This window comes from Dasypus novemcinctus, chromosome 5 (assembly GCF_030445035.2).
Source record: "Dasypus novemcinctus isolate mDasNov1 chromosome 5, mDasNov1.1.hap2, whole genome shotgun sequence".
In the NCBI taxonomy this organism is placed as follows: Eukaryota; Metazoa; Chordata; class Mammalia; order Cingulata; family Dasypodidae; genus Dasypus; species Dasypus novemcinctus.
In genome coordinates, this window is record NC_080677.1 from 32,778,615 (window position 1) to 32,803,800 (window position 25,186).

The window sequence follows — 25,186 nt, forward strand, 5'->3', positions numbered from 1 at the left end:
TTTATACCACACGATGCTACTAATGATTAACTTTAAGGACAGACCTCCATTCAGATTATCAAGCCAGATTCCTTAATACAGAGTTGGTGGTACCCACTCGGCTGGGTTCCTACAGGGGCAGGATTTGCACTGTATCTTCAGAGACAAAGAGCATGTCCTCTCTCTCTGGCCTATCACACCCATGGATCCTGCCCAATGCTACCACCAAGTCCCACTCTCAGTCACCTGAGACCTGCTCCAATCCCTGTTTCATGACATGTCCCTCCAGCCCTGGCAAACCAGGCTGCAAGGATGCCATTCTCCTCCATGCCAACTCAGCTAGTGAAGAAAGGGAGAAATGGAAGTGTGTAGCTGACCATGCACTGCTTGCCATCTTTTCCTCATCATAGTGAATTTAAAGTCGAAATTTAAGACAGACTCTGGCAGTTGAATCATAAAAGTGATTTTTTATTTCCCAAATGTTAGTTGCATTTTCCCCTTTAAATAATTGTTTGGATCTAGAAACCCTGGTGCCCGTATCTTTTAAGATGGTATGTTTCCATCTGTACCCTGCATTCAAAACCACAACTCATTTGTTCAAAGCATACATTTCTAAACAAGAGAAAGTAAAATGTGCTCTAATTCACTCATATTTTTAAATGATTAAAGCACAACTAAGAAATGAATCCTAAACCTTCTCCTTCTTCATTTTTGACCAACAATTGCTATAATCCACACTAATGAGTAGACTATAAGAATTTTCTTCACTTAACATTTCTCATTATTAATAAATTTCACACTGACAACTAGAAAGTGAACACTTTGGATTTATGCACCTAACCTAATTACATATGCTGCATGTACGCATTTCATTATTTACTTGACAGATTCATTCCTTGATATCATAAATAATTAAACAAGAATCAAATATTAACAATCAGATACGTGTTAATTCTCCTCAAATCTGTAGAAACAAACTATATTTTTATCTTCAGTTCAACAAGCTCTGATGAAAATGTCTTTTTAGGCAAATTTCATAAGCAAAGTTCTCCATCTACTTTTCTTACTTAGACTGAAAATTAAACCTGGAACAAATTATTCCCAGTTACTTCCTGAAAAAAACAAAACAAAACAGAAACAAAACAGTATTTCTAACAAGCCATCCAGTTAGTAATCTTTCTCTAGCACTGCCAAATCTTGTATATGAAACACAAATCCCTGTGATTATTAGGAATTTCCAAGTATGGTTTTTATTGTAAGCTAGAAGCCAGCACCATATTAGTTGCTCATAATATTTTACCAGAGGTAATCTTGTCTTGTCTTAGGGGATAATGGTTTTAACCAAAGAATTCTTTGATAACTTGTTTAAAGAATAATTTCTAAGTATTGTGGATAATGAAAGAACTAAATTTATTTGGGCTGAAATTTATCCTGGAGTGCAAATTGTAGCTGTTGCCTTTTCCATTTTAATGAGCTGGGTCTAAATGTTTTTATTCATGTATATCAACATCTTCATTGATCAAACTATTCTCACATTTTATCAAATTTGCTTTGGTAGAGCATACCATACAATTTCATCATTTAAAAAATATTAAAGATTCATAGATAGTCACATTATTCATAATACAAGATTAATGCCAGGCTGACAGGTTTTTGTAAAGATCTGACTCTTTTTTTCTAAGTGCATATACCATATCTATGTGAAATGTACCTCTGATGTTGCATATTGATTACTCCCTTCTTTTCTCTTCTAATGCTAAAGAGAGAATATTATGGAATGATTGTCAGGGTTAGTGTGTCTCTGACCTACACATGTAGTATTAATAATTTATGAGCTGATTTGAAATACAGCACCAAGAAACCAACTGAGGGCCACTGCTGCCACCTTGAATGACAGACTCAGGGTTGACAGTATGTGCACCCAGATTTTGAGGTTCTGTTTGTTAAACCCCATAGAGATACAAAAGTGCTCTGAGTGCAGTAGTTAACTGAATGGAAGGAAGCCATGCTTCTTTGTTAGAAATTTCAAGTAGTTACATTTATCTCTTTTCATCTTAATCCTTTCAATGACATAATATTTCCTTTTTTAATTATTTAATGCAATGGTTAAGTTAACTCATAGTGTCTGTAAACACTAGAGAATCTAAATTCGAAGAATATGGAAATATAAAGCAAAATATCGAGTCTTTCTTCTTATTTCTCATACACCTTCACACACACCCCAAAGGTTATTTGGTGTGTGTCCTTCCAGACTGTTTTCTGTACTTACATAAAATTAGAGGAGGTGGGGACAGAGAGTTCTCCATACCTTCAAAAATGGTATCCCACTCTATGCATTGTTTGGCAACTTGCTTTTTTCACTCAACAATATATTAAATACATTCTCTCTTGTCATTGCATACATTTGTTGTTCATTTTTTAAACAACAATATAGTGTTCCATGTTAAAGAGGCACCGTGACTCATTTATCCATTCCCTTATTTATAGAGTGTTAAGCTGCCTCCAACTTTTCACAATTAAGAAACAATGTTGGGAAGTAGATTTGACTCAACTGATACAGCATCCGCCTACCATATGGGAGGTCCAGGGTTCAAACCCAGGGCCTCTCCTGACCTTTGTGGTGAGCTGGCCCACACTCAGTGCTGATGCATGCAAGGAGTGCCATGCCATGCAGGGGTGTCCCCTGTGTAGGGGAAACCTCATGCACAAGGAGAGCACCCCCGCAAGGAGAGCTGCCCCATGCAAAAAAAGTGCAGCCTGCCCAGGAGTGGCACCGCACACATGGAGAGGTGACACAGCAGGATGATGCAACAAAAAGAGACACAGATTCCCTGTGCCGCTGACAAGAATACAAGCAGACACAGAAGAACACACAGTGAATGGACACAGAGAACAGACAACAGGGGCGGGGGGGGGGGGGCAGGAATAAATAAATAAATCTTTAAAGAAAACAAAAACAATGTTACTGAACAACTAACAAAACAATGATGGTCCAGTTCCATTCCCAAAACAAAGAGTATCTTCAACTGCACGCAAAACAACTCCTTTCCTCTGTCCCTTAATATCTACATCCCTCCTCAGCCTGAAGCAGAGTGGACATCGGCCCAAATCCCTCAAGATTGAGAAATGAACAAAAAAATGGGGATGGAGGGATTTAACCATGGACCAAAGCAGATTTATTGTTATTATAGTTATTATCTTGTGTTAAAGGAGAACTTGTAAGATTGATATAAAAAATAAAAGCAGTGCACGTACATTGGACATGTATGCTTATGTACCTGTTCAATTCTTCCCCTAAGGGAGAGTCCTAGAATTGGAATTGACAGGTCAGCAACTGATTTTTTAAATCTCCTTAATCCATTAATTAGGCAAGGAAAAATAAATATTCTACTTGGGACTTAAATATTTTAACAAACATGTTCAAAACATTTATGTGCATCTTCGAAAAAGCATGCCTTTAAATTTTTAATAATGTAGGACAAGATTATGTAAAGCTTTAGTTACATTAATTTCACATGCGAGTAGCTTACACAAAAGCAAGCTGAAGTCTGAGTTGTTTCTAATGCTCTTGCAGTATGTCATCAGGCCACATGTCTGTATATATTATTTTGAACATCAATGTCCAAAGCAGCCAATCTTCATTTTAGCAATACTACATACAACTAACACATGAAAAGTGTGTTCATAGAGATTGACAACTATTAGACATCTGAAGGCTTTTCAAAATATATTCAAAGGGTCTTATGTTTGAAAACATTTCACTAGGAAATCAAATAAAAAAGAATGGTGTTATGTTTATTTGCAACCACCGCCAGGCAAGTATATTTGTAAAATGTTCTGCTTTTTACCCAAATTGTTTGAAGCCTTCTGCAAACAGAATAATGCTTACCTAGTGTGTCTGTCAAGTTCTATTATGTGACCTAGAATATGTTTTCAGAAAAGATGCCTCACCTCCGATGACAGGCACTTCCTATCTGCTAGGATTCATAAAAATTGGAACACTGATCATCGCATGTAGAGATTTTCTTTAGCAAGAAGATAAAAGGAAACCTTGTTATGCCAAATGACTTACTAGTCAAAAGTAGCCTGGCTACTGAAACCTGGAAACTAGTTAATGGTTTGTAACAAGTCAGAAATGAAGATGTTCAACCAAGAAAATGACATTAAGCAGCACCGGCTACAAGAGAAAAGAGCAGCCTGTCAGAGTCATGAGCGGGCTGTGGTGACAGGTAGACAATAAAATGGGATGACATGGGTTCCTCTCAGTGGGGGTGTTTCCAACAGCTTTCTCTTGGGAGTTTCCATGCACTTCCTTTGTGGGAAGCCTTCCCTCTACAAATGGCAGCAGACCCCTTGGAGGTCTTATTAAAATTGTCCTTCTGTGTTATAAAGTACCCAGACAGTTCATTCTTCATGGTACAGAGAGAGGTGGGGTGGGTAGTCCCCAGTGAGATAGCTCTGCAGCTGACCTATCCCAGTCACGTTGCTCGGTAGGCATCTTGGAACAGGAAATGAATCGGAGGGGGACATCTGCGCATGATCCCACCTAAAATGACAGACAGCATGAATCCAAACAGAAGTATTACGGTACATAAGGAATATTTCCTATTCAGATTGGTAACCATTATACCTGCAGATGAATTTCATATACTAGCTTAAATCTCTGTAGTGTATGATCCTACAGCCCTATCAGATGTTTTCATTTTTAAAAGAAATGTTCTTTCCTTCCCTCTCTGCCACCACATTGTAGCTCTAACAGTGTATGTCTGCCGTCCTCATCATAGACTATAATGGGTGTGCCAGAAAGAACAGAAAGAAAGCAAAAAAACAGGGATTGCCCAAAGAGATCGTTAATATCGGTAATTTCAAGGACTGAACCGCTGCTTTATCTAAAATTATGCTACCACTGTTTTTCACTTATACCTTTTCCAATGTAAAGTTATATCGTTCCATATATGTCTATTTAGAGTGTTGTAACACCACTAAACTAATTTCCAATAGAGTAATAGCTGTTAGAACACAGTCTTCTAAATCATTTCTCTCTTTTTTTTTTTCCTATTTCCAACGTATTTAGGCTATATGGCCTAAAACAAACATTTCGTAACCTTTTTCAACTAGAATTCTTTTCTAGTGATGTTCATTTCAACCAGTAGGAGGTCCGTTTTCCACTTTGCAGTTCTACACTGAAAATTATTTCTGATATAGATTAACTGTCCCTCAGTGAACTATGAAAGACAAAAATCTCAACCTATTTAAGCCCATCTTGTTTGACAGCATGGAAGTATTTACATGAAGTAAAAAGCAAATATTTATTCTTTTCATACAAGCTGTCAGCACGTACCTGGGTTGTTTAGAAATTCATTCTGACAAGTAGAATTGGCATTTTCTACATGACATATGATAATAGGTCAAAAATGGGTAAAATTAAAGAGTATTTTTTTAGAACACACATTTTAGAGCCAAAGATAATCATGTTATACCAAAAATTGCATAGCATATTGATAATTAAAACTTAATTATTTATTTGTTTGATTGTTTGTTTAAGAAAGCATAGACTTAATTTTAGTTGTTCACTTACCAGAATATTAACTTTGGGTCCATCACAGGGATAGGTATAAGAAAATGCTTATTACCCTAAAAGTTTTCAAATTAAAGTTGCTTTTTAGCTGTTCTCCCCAGGGAAGTTTCTAACAGTTACTAGGAATATATTCCGAAGCCAGGCAAGCTAAGCATCCTTGACATGATGCCCCTTACTCAGGGCTACTGAGCCACCACCTTTAGTTGCCCAACAAAGTCCCGCTGCAGCTTGAGAAACTGCTGAGGTTCCTGAGTGTGCAGGAGCAGTGATTTTTACCAACAAAGGCTTCCAAAGACAAATTTACTTTCCTCTTACACTGGGATTTGAACTATCACGGCTTCTCTGGGGAATGCCTCCTTCCTGGGGCCAAATTCCACCCTGCCCTGGGCCCACTCTGTTCTAAGCCACAAGGATAGAACTTGTTCTGCTTCTGTGAACAGTGTCTCATCTGCTGAACATGCTTCCTAACACATAAACTCTATTTCTCGGGATAATACCTATTGGTATTAACAAGAAAATAGCATCGCTACAAGATTCCATGAAAAGAAACCCTGTCAATGCCAGTCATTCTCCTCTCAAAGACAAGTCCCTGTAATTGCTTTCTCCTCTTCGTTTCCTTGCCCGGATAAAGCAACAAGAGCAAGAAAGCCTATCCATTTTCCCCAGATACTTCCAAAATGCACATCTGCTTTGCAGGCTGGGATCAGAAATTTCATTATCTGTATTTGTATTAGTAATTCACTGAACAAAGAGAACAGGGGGCAGAGGAGGAGAGCAGGCATGGACGCAAACATCAGACAGACAATTGTATATATGCAAATGCTTGCAAATTTCTGCCAGCATCTCCCTATCTAAAGCCAAGCAACATGGAAGCTTATTCATCCCTCCAGCTTCTTTGCTGCCAAATGTGGTTGTGGTTTGGGAGGAAAATTTTGAACTTTCAGCCATCGGGACTAAATCCAACTCCAAACTGACTACATAAAAGGCTAATGCATAAATATAACCAATGATTTTCTAGAAAGACACGAGATATGCAAACTCCTGACCACAGAGGGTGACAAACAAGATGCCTTGGAAGGAGGCGGGGGAAGGGAACGGTTGCATGCAGCTTTCCAGCCCAATCAACATAAAACTGAAATGTGGTCTCTTGCTTTCAAAGTAGTATATTTGCATAAATAGCCAGAGCCTGAAGAGGTAGGGAGAACGGGAATATATTTCCAAATACAGAGGGAGGGTGTGGAAAAATGACAGCAGGAATCATCGTGCATTTTGTGTTGTCTTGAAATTGGTTATTCACAAATAGTAATGTTTAGAGAAATTAGCAATGACTTTATTCTTACATTTTTATTCTCTGTATTTATTCTATCCACCTCAAATCAATAATAATGGTAAGAGGGAAATGGATGTGACTCAAGCAGTTGGGCTCCCGTCTACCATATAGGAGGTCCAGGGTTCAATGCCCAGGGCCTCCTGGTGAAGGCAAGCTGGCCTGCACAATGAGCTGGCCCACACAAAGTGCCACCCTGTGTGCAAGTGCCACCCTGCGCAGGAGAGCCGGCCACTGTGGAGAGCTGGCGCAGCAAGATGATGCAACAAAAAGAGACACAGAGGAGAGCCAATAAGAGACATAGCAGAACAGGGAGCTGAGGTGGCACAAGAGAGTGATCACCTCTCTCCCACCCTGGAAGGTCCCAGGATTGGTTCCCGGAGCTGCCTAATGAGAACACAAGCAGACACAGAAGAACACACAGCAGATGGACACAGAGAGCATCCACAGGGGGTGGAGCAGATAAATAAATCATTTAAAAATAATAATAATAATGGTAATAACTCTCACATATGCAAGCCTTCCACATATAGAAATTCACTTAAATTTTCAAATTTATGCTTTAAGGTAGGGTCACTACCATACTCATTTTACAGGTAAAGCAGCTGAGGCTCAGCTATTCAGAGATTTACCCATAATGTATACAGCTGATAACTGGCAGGACTGGAACTCCAACTCTCAGCGGTTGGCTCTGAGACCCGTGCTCCACTGCTCTGTGCTGCGGGGCAATGTTACCAAGGAGAACGTGCTCCAAAGCTATGAAGGGGGTGGCTCGGCCTTTTTTTTTTTTACCTCAGGGCAACCGTGGCCCCTGCTGCCCACCGCTGCCTTCTGGAAGCCATCTGCTTTCTTTTCTTCTTGGGGGTTGTTCTTTCCTGATTGACCTTCTGCCTCTTTGACTGTCTCAGCCTCGTCCACAGCTCCTCTTCCTCAGGCTTCTGTCCGTTCTATCTAAATCCCCACCCTCGGGAGCAGTCTTCCATTCCTTCATTTGTTCATTCAGCAAACCTCCTTCGAGGCCCTCCCATGTGCCAGGCCGTAATCTAGGCCCTGGGGGACACGGTGTGTGTCAGCTGCCCTCCCCACGCAAATGGAGCTTACATGGTTGAGGGTGTGTGGAGGAGACTGTTGGAAACAAATGGGTAAAACAGACCCAGGGGGAAAGTGTTATGGAAAATATCAAGCAGGGAAGGGGATAGTGAGGACAGGGAGAGGGGAGTAGAGAGGAGTTTGCAATTTTAAGTAGGTGCTCAAGGAAAGCCTCACTGAGATGACATTTGTGTAAAGATGTCCTTTGTCAATTCTTTCGGGCGATTTCCAAATTTGCATCTCCAGTCTGGGCTGCTCCCCTGATCTGAACCTCCAAGTTTCACCTCTAAGCACATCATCTTGTCCTACATCTACATCCCAAAGTCATCATTGCCACACGGGAACTCATCCTCTCCCCTCCTTTCTCCTGCACCTCTTCTTGCTTGCCCCTCTCCGATGAGCGGCACTACCATTCTTCCATCATGAATGAATTGAGTTACCATTGAAGCGAATGCACTCCTTTAGGAGCTAAGAGAATATATTGATCAACAAGAGCTCTGTTCTGCTTAAAAAGTGTGTGTCTAGGGAAACCACATGAGGAAATGAGTAAGGGTTTAGAAACAGACCCACGTTCAATTCCAACTCTTACATTAATTGGCAGTAGGATCATCTGTAGAATAGGGAGAATGGTACCTACCCCACATCAATGTTATAAGGAGTAAGTGCGGGTTAGGTGAGGAGGTAAGTGAGTAGATGAATTAATTAACACGTGAATGAACGCTGTGCTTAGTGCAGTACTTGACATAGTAAGTACTCAATAGGTAAATGAAATTTTCAAGACATCCTATCCTAGCCACCCCAGATTGAGAATTTCTCTCTCAACTGTTACTCTAGTGTCATTGGTCCCCAATCATTCGAACCCAGGAAATACCATTGCTCGAATTGGCTGGGTTATGGTTACAGGCCGCCTCTGGAGGTTACAGGCCGCCTCTGGGGATGGAAGTTGATCCCATCCACTCAAGCCATATGCAGTGGCAAAGAAGGGGGGTCCTTAAGAAAAATCTAGGTGCTCACAGGGAAGAGAAGGGATATGGGAAGGTAAAAGGACAGACATCCAGTATCATCAACCACAGCCTTAATTCATTCTGCGTTATATTATAATTAGGGGTTTTCATGTTAATCTGCCATCAGATTGAGAGTCTTCGAGAACAGAACTGAATGTTTTTGTTGTTTCCTATAGAGGACCAAGGACAATTCTCTGAATATAGCACTTGCTCAATTAGTGTTCTTCTTTTGCTCATTTTAAGTTTTATGAATCTTGTTCTCCTTTTATTAAATGGACGTGCACCAAGTCTCCAGCATAACTACATCACTTTAAATATCTTAAAAGACATAGGACTCCAACAGCAGAAGCAAATAAGACATCTTCATAATTTACACATATTTTTTCTTTTTAAATTTTTAAATTTTTGGTGGGTTTTTTAATTTACTCATATATTGATTCTTGCTCCTCTAAAATTATCTCAGCTAATTTTACACAGTGAGAAAAAAAAGCAAGATTCCATTGTGCTTTTTTAAGCCACTTTCTCTCGTTCTGTTTTTGTTCAGCAAATGTCGCATTTGTTGAAAATGTAAGTGCATAGGACTTTCCCTGGGGCCTTCCCAAAGGTATCAGGATGCAGTTGTCATCGTTTGGGTTTTACTGCAGTGTAGAGATGTACTTAGTCATTCCTTGAGTAATTTAATTTAGATCTCTATGACCTTTCTCAAATATCCCCTTCAAAACTCCCTGTCTTCCCAGACACGCAGCTGCCCTGCTAGAGGCGACACCTCCCAGTCTTGCTTGTGGCAAGGTGTGGCCCTGTGACTTAGTTCTTACCCAGTCATGTGATGACATGTGCAACTTTCAGATCATCCTCTTAAAGATGCTTGCCCCCCGGTGCCTGCGATTTCATTTAAAATAATCTGGCGGCGGGGGAGGGGGGATGCATGTTTGAGGGATATAAATGACACAAGCTCAACCATACATGGCTGCACTGTACTATTTTCCCTACTTTCCTTTCACCCTACTTTTGTGTATGTTTGAAATTTCTATTGGAAAATAAATTCAAAGGTGTCTGCCCTAGTTTTGTCCTCTCCTTCCTTCTCTCTTACTGGCTGGAAATGGGATGACAGGTCCAATCTTGGAAGGTGAGTAGTGAGGATGGCAGAGCCACCCTTCAGCCTGGGTCTCTGGAGGGCTTCCTGGAGCAGGGCTTTCCCACCTGCCTTGAAGAGTTGCCTGGAAGAGAAATCCACATTTCACTTGTTTGAGCCATTGCATTTGGGGCTTTCTTTGTTACAATTGCGGTGTTCCCCATATAACCCCAGTTCCTTATTTACTTACATTCTATTTCAAAACAGTTTCTTTTGCTCTAACAGAAGTCTAATCTCACCTTCCTTCTCCATTCCTTTATTTTTCTCTGGGTATCTCACAGGTCAGCACACTGTTACAACTCAATAAATGTTTATTATGGCTACATTTTTTGCAGCTCTGGAGGTCAAGACTGGACTGCAAGCTACACAAATAAACTAGACTGCATTAAGACAAACCTTCAATTAAACTGCTTACAATACAACTCACTGTTAAAAACCCTTACAAAAATGTCACTTTTGAGTTGGGAAGTCTGATAGATGATAGATAGATAGACTTTTCTGATTCATAAAAGAAGTAAGTTATTATAGCAAAACTTAGGATGAAATAAAAATGTTAAGAACATTTTGACTAGAGAACAAAAGGTTGGGGAAAACTTATTTTTTTCATATAGCATATGGTTATATTTTAAACCACCCTATAGACTGAATCCAGATCTCTCCAAATCTGGCAAATTCTACCATGATGTTTTAAGACTTTTTGAATCTTTGAATCTCAGTGTTCTTAGCTGGGGTGTACCTTCTCTAGTTCACTGATTTCCTCCATCCCCTGTTGCCCTACACAGGCCTCCTGACACATTCATCTCACCTCCCTGGCCCCTGAAGCTACATGAGCTGGCCACAGATGGGGCTTAAAATGAAGCATGAGATACATGGGCTTCAAATAATTTTCTAAAAGAAGTTGTTAATCCCCCGCAATGGATTGCCAAAGATGGCTGCAAGCTCTTTCTCCAGTGGTCCTTAGAATTAAGGTTGGTTTTCACAAGGTGGCTTTTAGGTGAGGTCGGGCAGCACCAGGGCATCCACTCAGTAAGTAGATCCACAAAGAGGAAAATATAAATTGGATGCAAATGAGTGTCCATCATCAGTTGAACTTAAACAAAATTAGGAATTTCAGGAAGCTCTTTCTGCAGGGGTGGTCTCCAGGTTGGACCCGGTTCTCCCCTCTGACGGCGAGCCCTGCCAGCCGGCTCCCACTCTCAGCCCGTCCAACACACACACCCTCCCAGCTCCCACAGAGAATTCTGTCTCTGCCACGCTAGTCCCTGGGCTGTGGTTATGCAGGCTGGAATCAGGGTAAGGAGGAACCAAGAGGATCCGAGGCTGTCATGACAGGTTTCCACTGCAAGCTATGGGGGTGGGGAGGGGGGAGTGAGGAACAGACACTGAGGTTAGAGAAAAGGGGGACAAAGACAATAGCCAAGTGTGGGCTGGGTTTGGAAAGTTTGGAAAGAACCAAATTTGTCAGGAGTTGAAGAGGAATGTGAGGTGTAAATACATATATACACACACATTCTCCTGGAGCTGTCTGTCCTGCCTATAGCGTCCAGATATCTCTAGAGGCCCCTGCTTCAGGCAATGTTTACTGTGGCAGTCAGTGAGGTCCTCTTGAGACTGCATAAGCGTAACCTTTGGAATGACCTCCTGACTCACTTTGAAATCTCTTATCCATAAAAACTCATTTTCATTTAATATTTCCCCCCTTTTGGTCTACGTCTTTTTCCAAATGCATCCTTAGTTGGCCAAGCACAGTGTCTTATCAAACACACATTCACCAAAGGAACTATTTCATCAAAATATTTCACTGAATAGTTTTTGGTCAAGGAAGAGAGTCATTTTGAGCAAAACATTTAAAACATTTGTTTACTGTATATCACATTTCAGAGATCTACTGCCAAAGAGAAATAGGGAGCTAGATACCATGGTTTGGAATATGGTGTACTCCGAGCGTTCTCATTCACCCTCAGAAGAGCAGAAGTTTCCAAAGTTCAAGGATGCATACATCCCTAATACCTACTATCATTCTTTAAGTTCTTCTGATATTTTTGGTGGTTCTGCCACAGGAAAGCGGCTTTTAGAAGAGTCTGGGGCCTTTGCTTTAGCTGCTCTGTCTGAATACACGACTGTCATTTCACCATGGACTCTAGAATGTGCTCTGTGAGTTGGTGCTGGCCGAGATGGTGGGCAGAGATGACACACAGTTCTCCTCTCCAGTGTCTACTGTCTGAAGAGACGGATGGACAGACAGGAGACCAACAATGCAGGGCAGGGGGGTGACTACTGTCAGAAAGGCCTGTGGAAAGGTGAGGTGGGCAGTGCTGTGGAAATACTAAGAAAGGGCTCCTGCCTTGGAGTGGGTGGTCTGAGAAGGCATCAAAGCGGAGGTGACATTTAATCACTAGTAGGAATTAGCCAAGCAAGAGGGCACTGGGAACATGGGTCATTTCATTTGCAACGCACACCTGCCCTTGTGTGGTGTTATCATCCTCATGTTGTAAATAAAGACACTAATTCTAAAAGGTTAAGTGACTTGCCCTGGACCAGTCATCATATAAGCAACATAACGGATTTAAATTTTGTACCATAGTCCTTGTCTCTCTTTCAGGAGAATCTTCCTCATTAGGTGATGTCCACTCATTTCTTGCATCCCTTGCCTCATCTTACCAAGGATGAGTGCAATTGTCCTTTAATTATTTTGGAAAATAATCCAAAGTATTATAGAGTCAAAGGATCATAGGATTTTAGATTCTCTTTTTGGACTCAGGAAAACAGTACAAAATTCCCTCCATTTAAAGATTCACAGAACATTAATATATGAAAGACACTGAGAAGTCCTGCAGAAAACTTTCAAACTTTGTTTAGCCCAATGCATTTGAAATATGTTTGACCTTGGAAACCCCAACCATTACCCTTTCCCCTTTCGAAAAATACCTGTTAGCATCCCTCAGAACTAGTCTTGTCTGGAAGATCTTTTGGACATTGTGTACTCAAACTTCTCATTTTACTGATGAAGCAGCCTCGGGCCATTGAATTAGGGAGCTGCATTTGGGTGCAGGCTCAGGTACAGCCAGAATCCAGTTCACCTAACTCCCATTCAGGTCAACACAGTCTCTGATAAATCACACTTCAGTATGCCCATTCCATAGTTCTAATATATAAACAATACACTCAGCACATGAGTTGATAACCTTGTAATCATCAAATTATGAATCACCCTTTAAGAAAAAATACAAAGAAATCCCTAGGTGAGAGCTGAGATCTTGTATACAAACTTGAAGTGTGTTTATATACAATATTAATTGTCCTTATCATGGTTTATACCAGTTATCCAAGTCTTGCTCAAATCTGTTGTTTATCTTCATAGCCGTCCCACTGAAATAGTAATACCAATAACAACTACTATTTCTCTTTTTTGCTCTAACCATGAAGGATAACATTAATACATTGATGCAAATTTCTAGTGGGTTTATCTTTATGCATTCATTTAAATGGAACTAAAGCCGAAGAAATCACTTGTTAACAAGATCACAAACAAATCTTTGTACCAAGCACTTTATTATCATAACTAAAAAGAAAATTCTTTACTTTGGGATTTTGTTAGAATCGAAACAGCAAAAAGTAAAAAATGGGGGGCTGGAAATATTTTTTTTTCGAAGATCTGTATTATAACAATATTTGCTATATTAAAAATTAAGTTATTCCTGACTTGAAAAATTAAAAGGTAATATGTGAATTAAAAACATATTTCAAGGGTAGTTTGGTGTTGATCTTTGAAGAGTATTTTGAATAATAACATTAGGAAAGGTCAATGGGTTTTCTGTCTAAACAGTTAAATATTCAGTGTCTGTGCTCTGCGTTTGTTACAAAGCCTTTTTTTATCAGCAAAAGGAAGCAAATGATACCCTGGAAATGTTTTAAATGTGCAACTTTGCTTATCTTCCTGTATTAATGATCCCTATGGCAGTTGCTATATTAACCTTATCACATAGCACAGCAATAAGGAAACCTATTGCAAAGGAAGGGAAAAAATACATTTAGTTTAATCACTGGGACCTTTTTATCAAACCTAGTAATTTTCTGATTGTCAAAGTGTGTGTGTGGGGGGGGCTGAAAATTAGATTTTTACTGACTTTTCTTAAAATTTCAAAGAAGAAACTAGGCATTTCTGAATGGACGATTCATTAAACATCATACCGATTAGGACATGCGACGAGGACACAGATTAGAGATGCTCATGGGAGTTCCGGGTGTTGTGGGGTCCACTAAGGACCTCTGTCCAGCAGGCAGTAAGTGGCTCCCGAGAAAGCAAATCTCTCCTCAGTGCTCTGAATTGCACATTTACGGATATGACATTACAAAAAATCCCCTTTGCCCCTCCTAAGACTTCTGTTTCCTTCTTCATACAGTCTCTCTGCACATAGAGGAAATTCAAAGGCTCCATCTTTTAACTTGACAATACCAAACTTGACCCTGAGACCCCTCCACCTTTTTCTCAAGGTGCTTACTTTATGATTGAAATGAATGTTTTCATTCAACTGCAAATACAAAGTGAGCAAAGTGAGCACAAACCCCTTTCCCTCCTCCTTTAGCCAGGTAATATGCCGTTTCTCTCTTTCATTTAATTTCTTTTTCTTTTCTTCCCCCCCCTCCCCCATTATCCCTTTAATGCAGAGCAGGGATACTGATTACAAAAAGGCAGTTTGACTCTGGCAATAGGTCTTCTTCACTAATCCTCACTGTCATGGAAATTCCAGCTGCTACAAGAATAAGAGGCTCAATCCATATTTGCCAGCTCTAATATGAAATCTGTCAGAGCCCAAATTAATGAGTTCCAAATTCCTTACATCACGATAACAGGTTAAGACTGGTCAATTAATTACATAAATCCTTCCCGATTCATTGTGCGTTTGCAGCCCAGATTGTGTCTTACATTACTCCATGACACAAGGCCTTTTGGCTCCTGTTGTTCCGCAGAAAGGCCCCATTTAAATAGAGGCTGCCTGCCACGGCAAAATGTTAAATGTCACACGTTAAATTTGCACTTTTCTGTAATTGCTTTTGTTAAATAAAAAAAAAAAAATTAAATTAAAGCACAGGGCTCCCAGTACACCACTGTGCAGAGGGCTGGGGTTGTACTGAACAGATCCCAGGGCAGGCAAGTGCCTGTCTTTCACCTCTAACAGTTTACACAGGGTGCCCGGTAGGCAGCAGAATCCAGAACACGCAGATCTGTGAAAATAAAGTAAGTTTCCCTAAGACCTGTGGCAGCAAAAATATATATTCAGAAGATTCATTTATTTAATGAAAGGATTTAAAATACGATTCTTTACACAGCTAACTTCCCTTGTCCATCAGTGTAAGCATTAGCTATGTAAAACTGTTGACCAAATTACCTCTTCAGGAACATATATTGAACAGTTACATATATTATACTTGCTAGCCTTTTGCCTTCAAAAGGAATGTTGCTGATGGATTTGGATTTGTAAGTGGTACACACCTACAGAGAACAGAGTAACTGAGTTTAAGAATCTTTTTTTTTTTTTTTTTAAACAGGGGAGAGCGCGACGCATTCCCCCACTACCACAAATTATGCAGTCGAGTTTCCCGCATTTGGGGAAATCGCAGGGGTCAGCACATCCGGAGTGCAATGGATAAGCCTCGCCCTGGGAAAACCACCTTCGTGATCATGGTATCTCCCCTGCCAGGTAAGTATAGAGTTTAAGAATCTTAAAGTCCCTCAGAAATGATCCAGGCCAGACTCCTTCCTTTTAAAAAGATGAAAATGTCCTTGGAATCACAGCTAATTAATTAGGAGCGCCTCTAAAGCGCGCGCGGTCTACACCCCCCGCACTTCCCTGTGAAGCGGGCTGGTGGGGAAGCAGACGGTCTACGTATGGAACCAGGTCCGGTCGTGCTGCAGGACGGCAGGCTGGAAAGTCTGCGAGTGGACGAGTGAGCAGGTGATGCTCCTCACCACAAACTGAAATCTATGCCGAGCACAGATTCTTTCTACTAGGGATCCCTAACACCATCTCACCACGCAGACCCAAGGCGGCGCGTTCTCCCGCGGGCGGCTGCGGCCGCGCTGGCCTGGCAGCGCCACCCTCTGTCCGCCACCGGCCGTGCAGCGGGCCCGCGCGCTTCGATTTTCCCGGGAAAAAAAGCACAGCTCGGCTTCTGGGTCCCCAGCTTTTCGGGGGCGGGGGAGGGAGGGGGTGTAGTCTCACCCCTTCCTTTCCCCCACTAAACTCTGGCCCAGGGTGTTTCTGGACCCGGAGTCACACGCTTCTTCCCCAGCAGCCCAGTCCCGCCGCTAAGAGCAACTGTCCCCTCCCTCCCCAGACCGGAGAGGCCGGGTTAACGCGACGGCGCGCCCTCGGGGCACGTTTCAGGGTCTCGGGGAGACAAGCAGGGGGAGGGATTAAATGATGTCTGCGGTGCGTTTGCAAATAAAACATTTGGAAAAAGAGGGGTTTGCACCAGCGCGCCGCCTTCCCGGGGCGCTCGCGGGGATCCTCCAGGCCCCAGCCACTGCGAGGCCCGGGCGGCGCGTCGTCGCCATCTCTCAGGCCTGGCGTCCGGGTGCGGAGGCCGCGGCGCCCCGCGAGCTTCTACAGAACAAAGACTCGGATCCAGCCCTTACACTGGGAGCTGCCAATGCCGCCGCCTCCCCGGGCTCCAGCGCCGCAGACCCTGACCCAGCCAGCCCGAAAACCCACCCGAGCGGCGGGGGTCTCCCTCCACGCGCGCGCTCAAATCCTGAGACCCGGAGGGTCATCGGTATCCAAAGCTCCCTCCCACACCAAGCCCACCATCCAAGGCCTCTCTGCATACTTATTTATTTTATTATTTGCAAGCAATCTGAGTTGTAATTTTAACGCTGAAAGGGGGCCGGCCTCTCGGTGCCCACATTTGTAGCAGGTGGAGAAGGGGAGAGGGCGCTGCAGGTCTGCGCTGTAAATCGCTGTCTTTTTGTGGTTGTTGTTCCCGCTTATCACCCGCCGCCCCCCTCCACACGATTTTTTTTTCCCCGCAGCGCAGTTGCTATGGGTTACCAGGGCGGTTGCCATGGGTTACCGGACTGAGGCCGGCTGGCTCGTTACCTGCCACCCAGTCGCCGCCGCCGCCGCCGCCGCCGCCGGAGCGGCCTGAGTGGGAGGCGGCGGGAGCGCGCGTGTGCGGGGCCCAGCGCGGCGGAGTGTGCCGCAGCCAACAGGCGGCCGAGGGTGCAGCCGCGGGAGCCGCCGCCAGTGGGGTGGGGGGCAAAGCTATAAAGAAGGCCCAGAGGTAAGAAACTAGCAAAAACACAACCACAAGTTATGCCCGTGCTGTGCCTCTAGCAGCAAAGACAAGCGGTGTGGGGTTTGGATGAATCTACACTTCTCGTCGGGGGAGAAAGGGTATTTTCCTCTTTAGTATAAGTCATTTGCATAGTGTCTTTAGACCAGAATTTAAATTCAGCAGAAAATTGTAGCGCTTTTTTTTTCTTCTTTTCTTTTCCTCTGTGTCTTTTGAAAAGAAGTCTTTGGAATTTTGGAGAAAGAGAAAAGGGTCATTAACTATCAGAGTTTGCGCAGCTAAAATAAATTAGTGTCCAATGCACTGTTCATAACGATGTTCTAGAAAAGTTTCCAGCAAGAGTGAAGAGCAATTGTTGTCTGACTTAAAGGGACAATGGTTATTCGTTTGTAAGATGCTTATGGCAAAAATAGAACCAAAATCTTTTGTAAATATTTCAAATTTTAAAGAAAGTGTTGCTTTACATCCTTCTAAAATTTTTGAACTCCACTCTATTCAAATGTATTAATTTCTTATGACCTTTATATCCAAGAACAATTGTTATTTATGTTTTGAATGTCAAGTTGCAATAACTAATTTCAGACAGCATTTTGTATTTGAAAATGTGTTTATAGATAATAAATTAAGAAGGGTCTGTATTCCAAACACAAACATACAACTGTATTGAAATAAACTCTTTCCTCTGTTGAAAAGATGCTGCATTGTAGTCATAAGATACCAACTAAGTAATTTAAATATTAAAAGGAAGACAATATTTAGGAACAGAATAAGCCTTTGTTTTGTTATTTCCGTCTTAAAATATTAGAGGCCTTTCATGGAAAAGGTTCTTCCATTATAGCTCAAATACTGAAAACCTTATTTATACCGCTGTTCAGTTAAGATAAATCCTTAAGGCACAAAAAACAAAAACAAAAAAAGCATCCAATTTACTTTTGGATATAATGATAATTGTGGGTACACTAAAGTAATTCGTTTAAATTCTTAATAGCCATAAAGGAAATTTTATTCATTTACTTTACTATTGCATATCACTTGTTTGTATTTAATTACTCAATAAAATGTGAGCTAGGCTTGAAAAGCTCCTGTAAGATTAAATACCTTAAGGGACACAACTGCTTAAAAATAAAAGATTTATGTTGTCCTTAGTCATTTTTGAAACTTGAAATTTTAACTAGAATTTAAATCACTTACTTCCAAGTAAGACTTTAAACAAAGTCTCAAGTAACAGGTTGCTGACTTCCATTTTGACACATTGAAGTTATATATAAAACCAGATTTAAAACAAAACACATAAATGGGCTTTATAGATTAATAGTTTACCTTTCAGAATTGGTCAGGGAAATATAGTTTTGCTGTATGTAAATCATAAAGCACCCAGGATTAGAAATTTCTAAATTAAATTCACAGTAAAACAAAAACAAAAACAAAACATTTATTCTGTTTAGTTTAGTTATTTAAGTAATTATTATTTTCTTCCTAAAGAAAGCTTTATTAAATAAAAAAAGCCAGAGAAAAATAAGAGACTTGAATAAAGCAAGAAAACCACTGGGGGCTGAAGTTCATCTAAACCAGTGGTATCTCAGCTACAAGAAATCAGTTTTAAGAATCCAGTGCTTAGACATCACAACAACCAAACCAAGGCTAAAAGCCAAATTTGCACAATTCTAGTAAAAATTAAACCAAATTCTACCAAAGTCCCTCATAAAAAAAAATCTGATAATCTAAAAAAAAACAATGAATTTAGATCTAAGTCAAAAGAAATACAAATCTTGTCTATATTATAAATGATTCAACAAACAGCAGTTGATTTTTACATGTTTAATGTGAAAACAATGACTTAGTGAAGTTTACATGCCAAAGGACAATCAGTGACACAGTATATGCTTTTCAAAACTGCTGTAAAACAGAAATCTTGTGAGTTCAAATACATGTTGCTGAAGGGTTAGGGATCGATCACTCTTAAATGCCTGGATAGCAAACTTAGCATGTTGGCAAGATAATAAGAAATTGCTAAATCTTATTTTTCTGATCTCAAATAATGAGTCTCAGATGATAAAGTAACAGGATCCAAGTTACATGAAGTGAAAATATTTACAAAAGTCTAATAAATGTTTTATACATCATAAAAATGAGAAATTAAAGAAGCATTCTCATTCTAAATTTAATTTTTTCTCTGTTGGTTCTTGGTTAAAAATATTTCAAATACTTTTAAATAACAGAATAACTTTTAAACTCCTAGTTAAAATGAAAAGGCTGCATTTTGTAGCAGCCTCTGCTACTCTCCAATATTTAGGCTGCATAACATTTAATAAAAGCAACAAGTTACTTGAGTTATGTGAAAATATCTTCCTTTTAGTTTCTAAGAGATACTTTTGTACTATTCAACAAGGAGGAAATGTGGATAAATATCTCAAGATAATATTGCCTCATCTGAAATTTGAAGTACAAAGTAGTTTGTATGAGATATTATTGGGCCACTAAAAAAAGACATTTTATTAAATTATACCAATCCTCAGGATGTCTAAAAATAAAAAGACTTTTAAAAAATGAATAATTAATTCTGAAAGTAGCAAGTCAACATCCCTTTTTAAGTTATGGGAACAGTTATTGGTAAAATTTAATTTATTAATTTTTGTAAGATCTTTTCATCTGCCTTAAAAATAAATAAGTTAACCATCATGATACTTAAAGTTATCTAGTAACAAGAAATTGTACATTTAGTCAGAAAATAAATCATTAACCTATAATTCTAATTACACAATGATAATGAAAACAAATTATTCATTTCCAGAAACCATTTGTTTAAGTGATATTGGACAATGAAAATGTATTTTTGAATCTATATATTGCATGTCTGAGTAAAATAACTAGTATTATTTCTGTGTTTTCTAAGATGTAAATGGTATGTTATTGTGTCTCTGTTCATAAGATATATTTTCCATCTAAGTGTGAAATAGAATATTGGAAAGGTGAAATACAGAAATACTTCAACCAGATACCCAAAAAGCAATGCGCTTCCCAGTGCAGGGAAGGTATCCACCAAACAGCAGCCACATGTCCCAGGGAGGCAGCCTGGTCTACAGGGTTACTCTTTTCAGAGAGGTTAACAGCACACAGCTTACCAAATGTGTTTACCGTAACATTGCCCCACAGAAACAAGGAGGAATGTACTCTCTTGGTTTTAAATGCTACCTACTTACCTACCTTTTAAAATTCAATAAAACCAACTAGGTTTTTTAAAGCCTATAAATCACTTCATTTAGAGGCAGGATCTCATTTACCAATAATTTTTGCCTATAAAGGATAGTACTGCATTCACATGCTTTTAGCTTTTACAGAAGCGTAACCAAAATAAGACAACATAAAAATACCACTGATAAACAACCCAACATCTTTAAGAATTTTAATACCTAACATCATGACAGTGAGCTTTAGGTAAGAATATATTATTGGCCCACTTTCTTTAGGACTGGACGTAATTTGCTATTACTACTATAGGAACATTAGAATTATTTTTCAGGATTCCTGTGGAGCCGTGCTTATTTTACATCCATGCGAGCTGCTGTCATCACTGCTGTGTCCAAGCCCAGAGGATGAACTGGAAAAAAAGAGAGGGGGAAAATAATAAAAAGAGGAAATTGGTTTTCACAACACACTCAAAGCCTGAGTAACAGAGGAGAACTTTAATTATCTCCAGTCACAAAGAGAGACAGGAAATTTGGACTTTTAATTAGCCATTTGGAGTGCAGTTGGATATTTTTTTAGCTAGATAATTTAAACGCGAATAATTCAAGTCTGACTAAATGAAAGTCACATAATCAGAATGCAGATAATTGAATTTCTACTGCATTCATTAATTCAGTGTGGAGGTGTGTGTGAAGACTACTATGATGAGCTGTCACAGCTCAATAAAATCTCAGTCAATTAATTTTTTCATTATCTTAGTATTACATCAACAAAAAGTGAAGTGTGTATATATATCTATACGCATGCATATTGCTATGTATCATACAAATATGTATATATTAAATCAAAATGCAGGGAAATACCTTTCTGAATCATAATCTATATCATTTTCTTTTTTCCTTTCTTCATCTTCTTCAGGGAAACGTCTGTTCATCAAGGCAAACTTGTGAATTGCTTCTTCCACCGAGTACTTAGTCTGCCCAGAAACACACGCCTCGATGTCTTCTGAATTCAGATGGCTCTGCAAGAAGAGGTGAAGGCTGCTGTCTGAAAGCAAAAGTGCATTCTGTAGGACCCTATGTAAAAGGGAAAACAAAAAATATTCACTGAACAGGAATGGACAATTATGGAGTAGGAGAGAGAAAAACATTAGAAATATGCCACTAATTTCTGTACTATGGTAAACTTTGCATTAATTATGGACTCTACCTATTAAAAGTATGAAAACATGTTAACTTTTATACAATTATTTGAAAATTTAGGTGAGTAAAAACATGAAGCTAATAGTTAAGAACATCTGTTATAAGAATAATTTCAAGGGAATTTCTTCAATTTAACCATCTGTTATGACCATGTGGATTAATTATGGAAATATTTTGTTTATATAGTCATAGAAATTTATTCTAACTTTAAAAAAACTTTGTCAACTCAGTGAACTTTATTGGATAAGCTGTCACGAAACATCAAAACTTTCAACTACCTACAGTATTAAAAATTGTATTAAAAAGTCAATACATTTCTCAGCAGGTTTTATATCTTTTAAGTTTTAAAGTGTGTGTACACACACACATACATTTTCAAGGACTCCGTTGAGATGGCTTTTTTAAAACTACCAAAGATTGACTAGAAATTTCAAAATCTTCGGTGGCACTGCTTATCTGTGATGTTACCATAAGTGACCAAACAAAATTGATCCCAGTGAATTTTTCCGTGTATGTAATTGAAATATGATAATTCTGTAATTAGTACACACTAGCCTTCCCACATTCAAGATCAAATTTGTTCAAAGATAGTTCATATTTGAACTAGTGCATCAGAACTACCTCACAAGGAGGACTAGAAACGACCCTTTAGCAAAATCTACACTTGTTCAAATTGATATTATCAGTGAACATGTTTTTTCTGAAGTGCATGAATTGGAATAGGAAATCACATCAAAATAGTCATATTTAGATAAAAACTGGCTTTCTTTTTAGAAAAGATTTTGGTAGACGATCATTTACTCTTTATTAATAGTTCAATAATGACACAGCAAGGCAAAGACCAGATGTAGTGGACAAGACCAGAACACGAAACCCAAATATGGTTTTGCAGTACCATAGCCAATGAGGTTTACCCGAGGCACGATTATTGCTAATTGAAAACTTTTCCCAATACCCCACCGTGACAACCTGAAATATGATTGTGCCTAACATGCAATTTTTCACAGAGATCTGGGAAATACGATCATGGTAATTCAGGTCATGAGAACCTGACTTTATTTTCTGCATTTAAAAACAAATAATTGAAAAGTAAATCTCTTCTGGGTGTTAATGATTTTCTTAAAATCCAAGATCATAAGAATATAAGTCTTTCTCTTTAAAATAAAACAATGATTTCTTCCAGCAAATGTCTAAAGATGCACAGTATTGCAACTAAAATCTAGCCATCCCCTTTGCTTCAAGTGGTATTACAAATGGAGTTTGAGAAAATCTTTTCTTCTGACCAAAAGAAATAAAACCTCTGTGCTTTTTTTAAAAAGGCAAAATCTCAAGCAAACCAGCTAAGTACTTCCCCTCCCTCTGTGTCCTCTGCCCTGGGTTCTCCCAAAAGATGATCATGTCACATGATAAAGATTAATTTACCAAGTACAAGTAGTAAAGTAGTAAATCCCTTTTACTACTATTCAGGATTTATTTTCCACATTTACAAATGTTTACCATCCTTGTTTTAAAAACTTCAAATTAAGGGAAGAGTTATATAGCAACAATCCATTAATATTAACTTTCGCTCGCCAAGACATCTAAGCAGAGTGTTTCTTGTATCCTCCTGTCAGTGGTTTCCTGCCAAACATAGCACAAGTAACTATTGTACTTATACTGCTTTGTTTCTGTTGGAAATGTGTTTTATTTTCTTTATAAAATAATGGGTAATCTTTAAAATTGATTTTAGATGGTTTGAGGCATTACACCACCAAAGTAATGAGCACTAATGCCAATGATATTGGACACAAATTCATTTTAGCTTTATTTCATGTCTAAAGCAATTCTATTGAGCCTTGAACTGTTCACGTGCAGTTATTAACTTGCTAGTAACCTAACACACGGGTACAGCAAACAAAAGTGATCAGAGTCCAGGGTGATTGGGACCTCAAGGCTACTGTCCTTTTTCTTGAGCTATAATTCAATTTCCAATTTTACTGTACATTAGACTCATTATTTCCAGTTTTCTTTTCTGCTTAATACTGCCACCTGGAGGACACAAAGATGAACAGAGAATGAGCCAAGCATGCCACCCCCTCCCCCCCCCAACACAATTCAGAGGACGGAAGGAGCTGTGGCAGGACAAGGCCCTTTGAACACCCCACAGGCCCAAAGTTCAGAAACAGTGTCTGCTAGGACCTTCTGGGTTTTCAGTCTCCTCTAGTTTCTTTGGCTAAATTTATGCCATATACTCTATGAGAGTGCTTTTTAAATAAGCAAAAATAATTTTAAGTATATTTATGTTTTTCATTTTTTAGCCAAAGAATCCATTTTGAAATAAAAAATGCAATATTTTGCATTTTTTTCCTCTCAGGTTTGGTGAGCATAATTAGTTCATTTTAAATTATATTTGGTTTATTCTAATATATGTACTATAATATGTATCAGAGAAAATGTTACAACTACCATCACAATAAGATTGTCCTGTTTTTCCCTTAGTCATATTTGTGCCACATTTTCCATAAATCTAATGGCAGAAAATCAACTTCAAATTTAACATCACGTAAAACAGAAAATAAAACATCAGTTTTCAAAGCCCCCATAAAACTGTATATGGTTCTCTAGCCTCTATAAAAGGAACAAAAAAAACCAAAAAAAAAACAGTCTCTACAATTTTAAAGGAATTTCTAAAAAGACATGTACAACACAAAAGTTATTTCTTTCCCCATAACAACTTTAAACAAAGTAAAACTGGTTTCCTCCTGAACTGGATACAGTTGAAAATCTGGTTTTCCTCAGCATGATTTTTTTAAAGTCTTTTATGTATATTGTCTCAGTTGAGAACAGTTTACAGTATGCAAAATCTTTTAATCCTAACTGAGGATATCCTGGGTCTACTGAAACCAATATAATGATATATGTGCACATCTGTATAATGTGTAAAAAGTGAGCAGTTTGATGTAGAAAAAAAATTTTCTAACTCAGCCTGTTTATCTTTTACCATGAGAAAAAAAAAGAAACTTAGAAATATTCATTGAAGACATTCATGATCTGTGCTGTGGTGCCCTCTATTGAACACAAAGACTTATTTTATGTGTGTGTGTATATGCATATATACATGTATATATACTAGCTGCAGGGTTTGTTAGCCTTTTATTAAAAACTTTAAATGTTCCTTAAATTTTTAAGAAATACAAAACTGTAATACAGAAGTCTAAGTCATTGGGTAAGTGTAGATGTATTAATAGGATAAATTCAGCAAAGAAGGGAAGCTGGCTCGCCTTCCTGATTTAGTCAATCAAACCTAAAAAAATTAGTAAGAATTCTATTAGTCTTACTAGTTTCAATACTTACCAACAGAGTTTATAATTTCAGCCTATAACTAACTTTTCCTATAACTATTAGTAGAAATGA

The 25,186-nt window shown here is 39.1% G+C and overlaps 1 protein-coding gene, 1 long non-coding RNA gene and 2 other non-coding genes across 9 annotated transcripts in view; 1 reads left to right on the forward strand and 3 right to left on the reverse strand.

Moving 5' to 3' along the window:
* Window positions 1-426: 426 nt before the first annotated feature.
* On the reverse strand, window positions 427-17,267 carry LOC131278480 (uncharacterized). The gene is made up of 3 exons (XR_009185780.1): window positions 17,210-17,267; window positions 10,068-10,194; window positions 427-4,525 (listed from the first exon to the last, which is right to left on the reverse strand). It is a non-coding gene; the product is annotated as an uncharacterized lncRNA (long non-coding RNA).
* On the reverse strand, window positions 15,657-15,819 carry LOC111764493 (U1 spliceosomal RNA). Its single transcript, XR_002797087.1, has one exon. It is a non-coding gene; the product is annotated as a U1 spliceosomal RNA (small nuclear RNA).
* Window positions 17,268-19,208: 1,941 nt separating the features above from the next.
* SNX10 (sorting nexin 10) overlaps window positions 19,209-25,186 on the reverse strand; it is an 84,108-nt gene continuing 78,130 nt past the window's right edge. For all 6 annotated transcript variants that reach the window (XM_004459944.4, XM_004459946.4, XM_071215112.1 and 3 more), the window contains 2 exons: window positions 21,455-21,667; window positions 19,209-21,003 (listed from right to left, as the gene is read on the reverse strand). In XM_004459944.4, coding sequence (XP_004460001.1) covers window positions 20,922-21,003; window positions 21,455-21,667 — 295 coding nt within the window. In that variant the 3' untranslated portion in view covers window positions 19,209-20,921. The remainder of the gene's footprint in view (window positions 21,004-21,454; window positions 21,668-25,186) is intronic.
* On the forward strand, window positions 22,674-22,820 carry LOC111764495 (U4 spliceosomal RNA). The gene has a single exon (XR_002797090.1). It is a non-coding gene; the product is annotated as a U4 spliceosomal RNA (small nuclear RNA).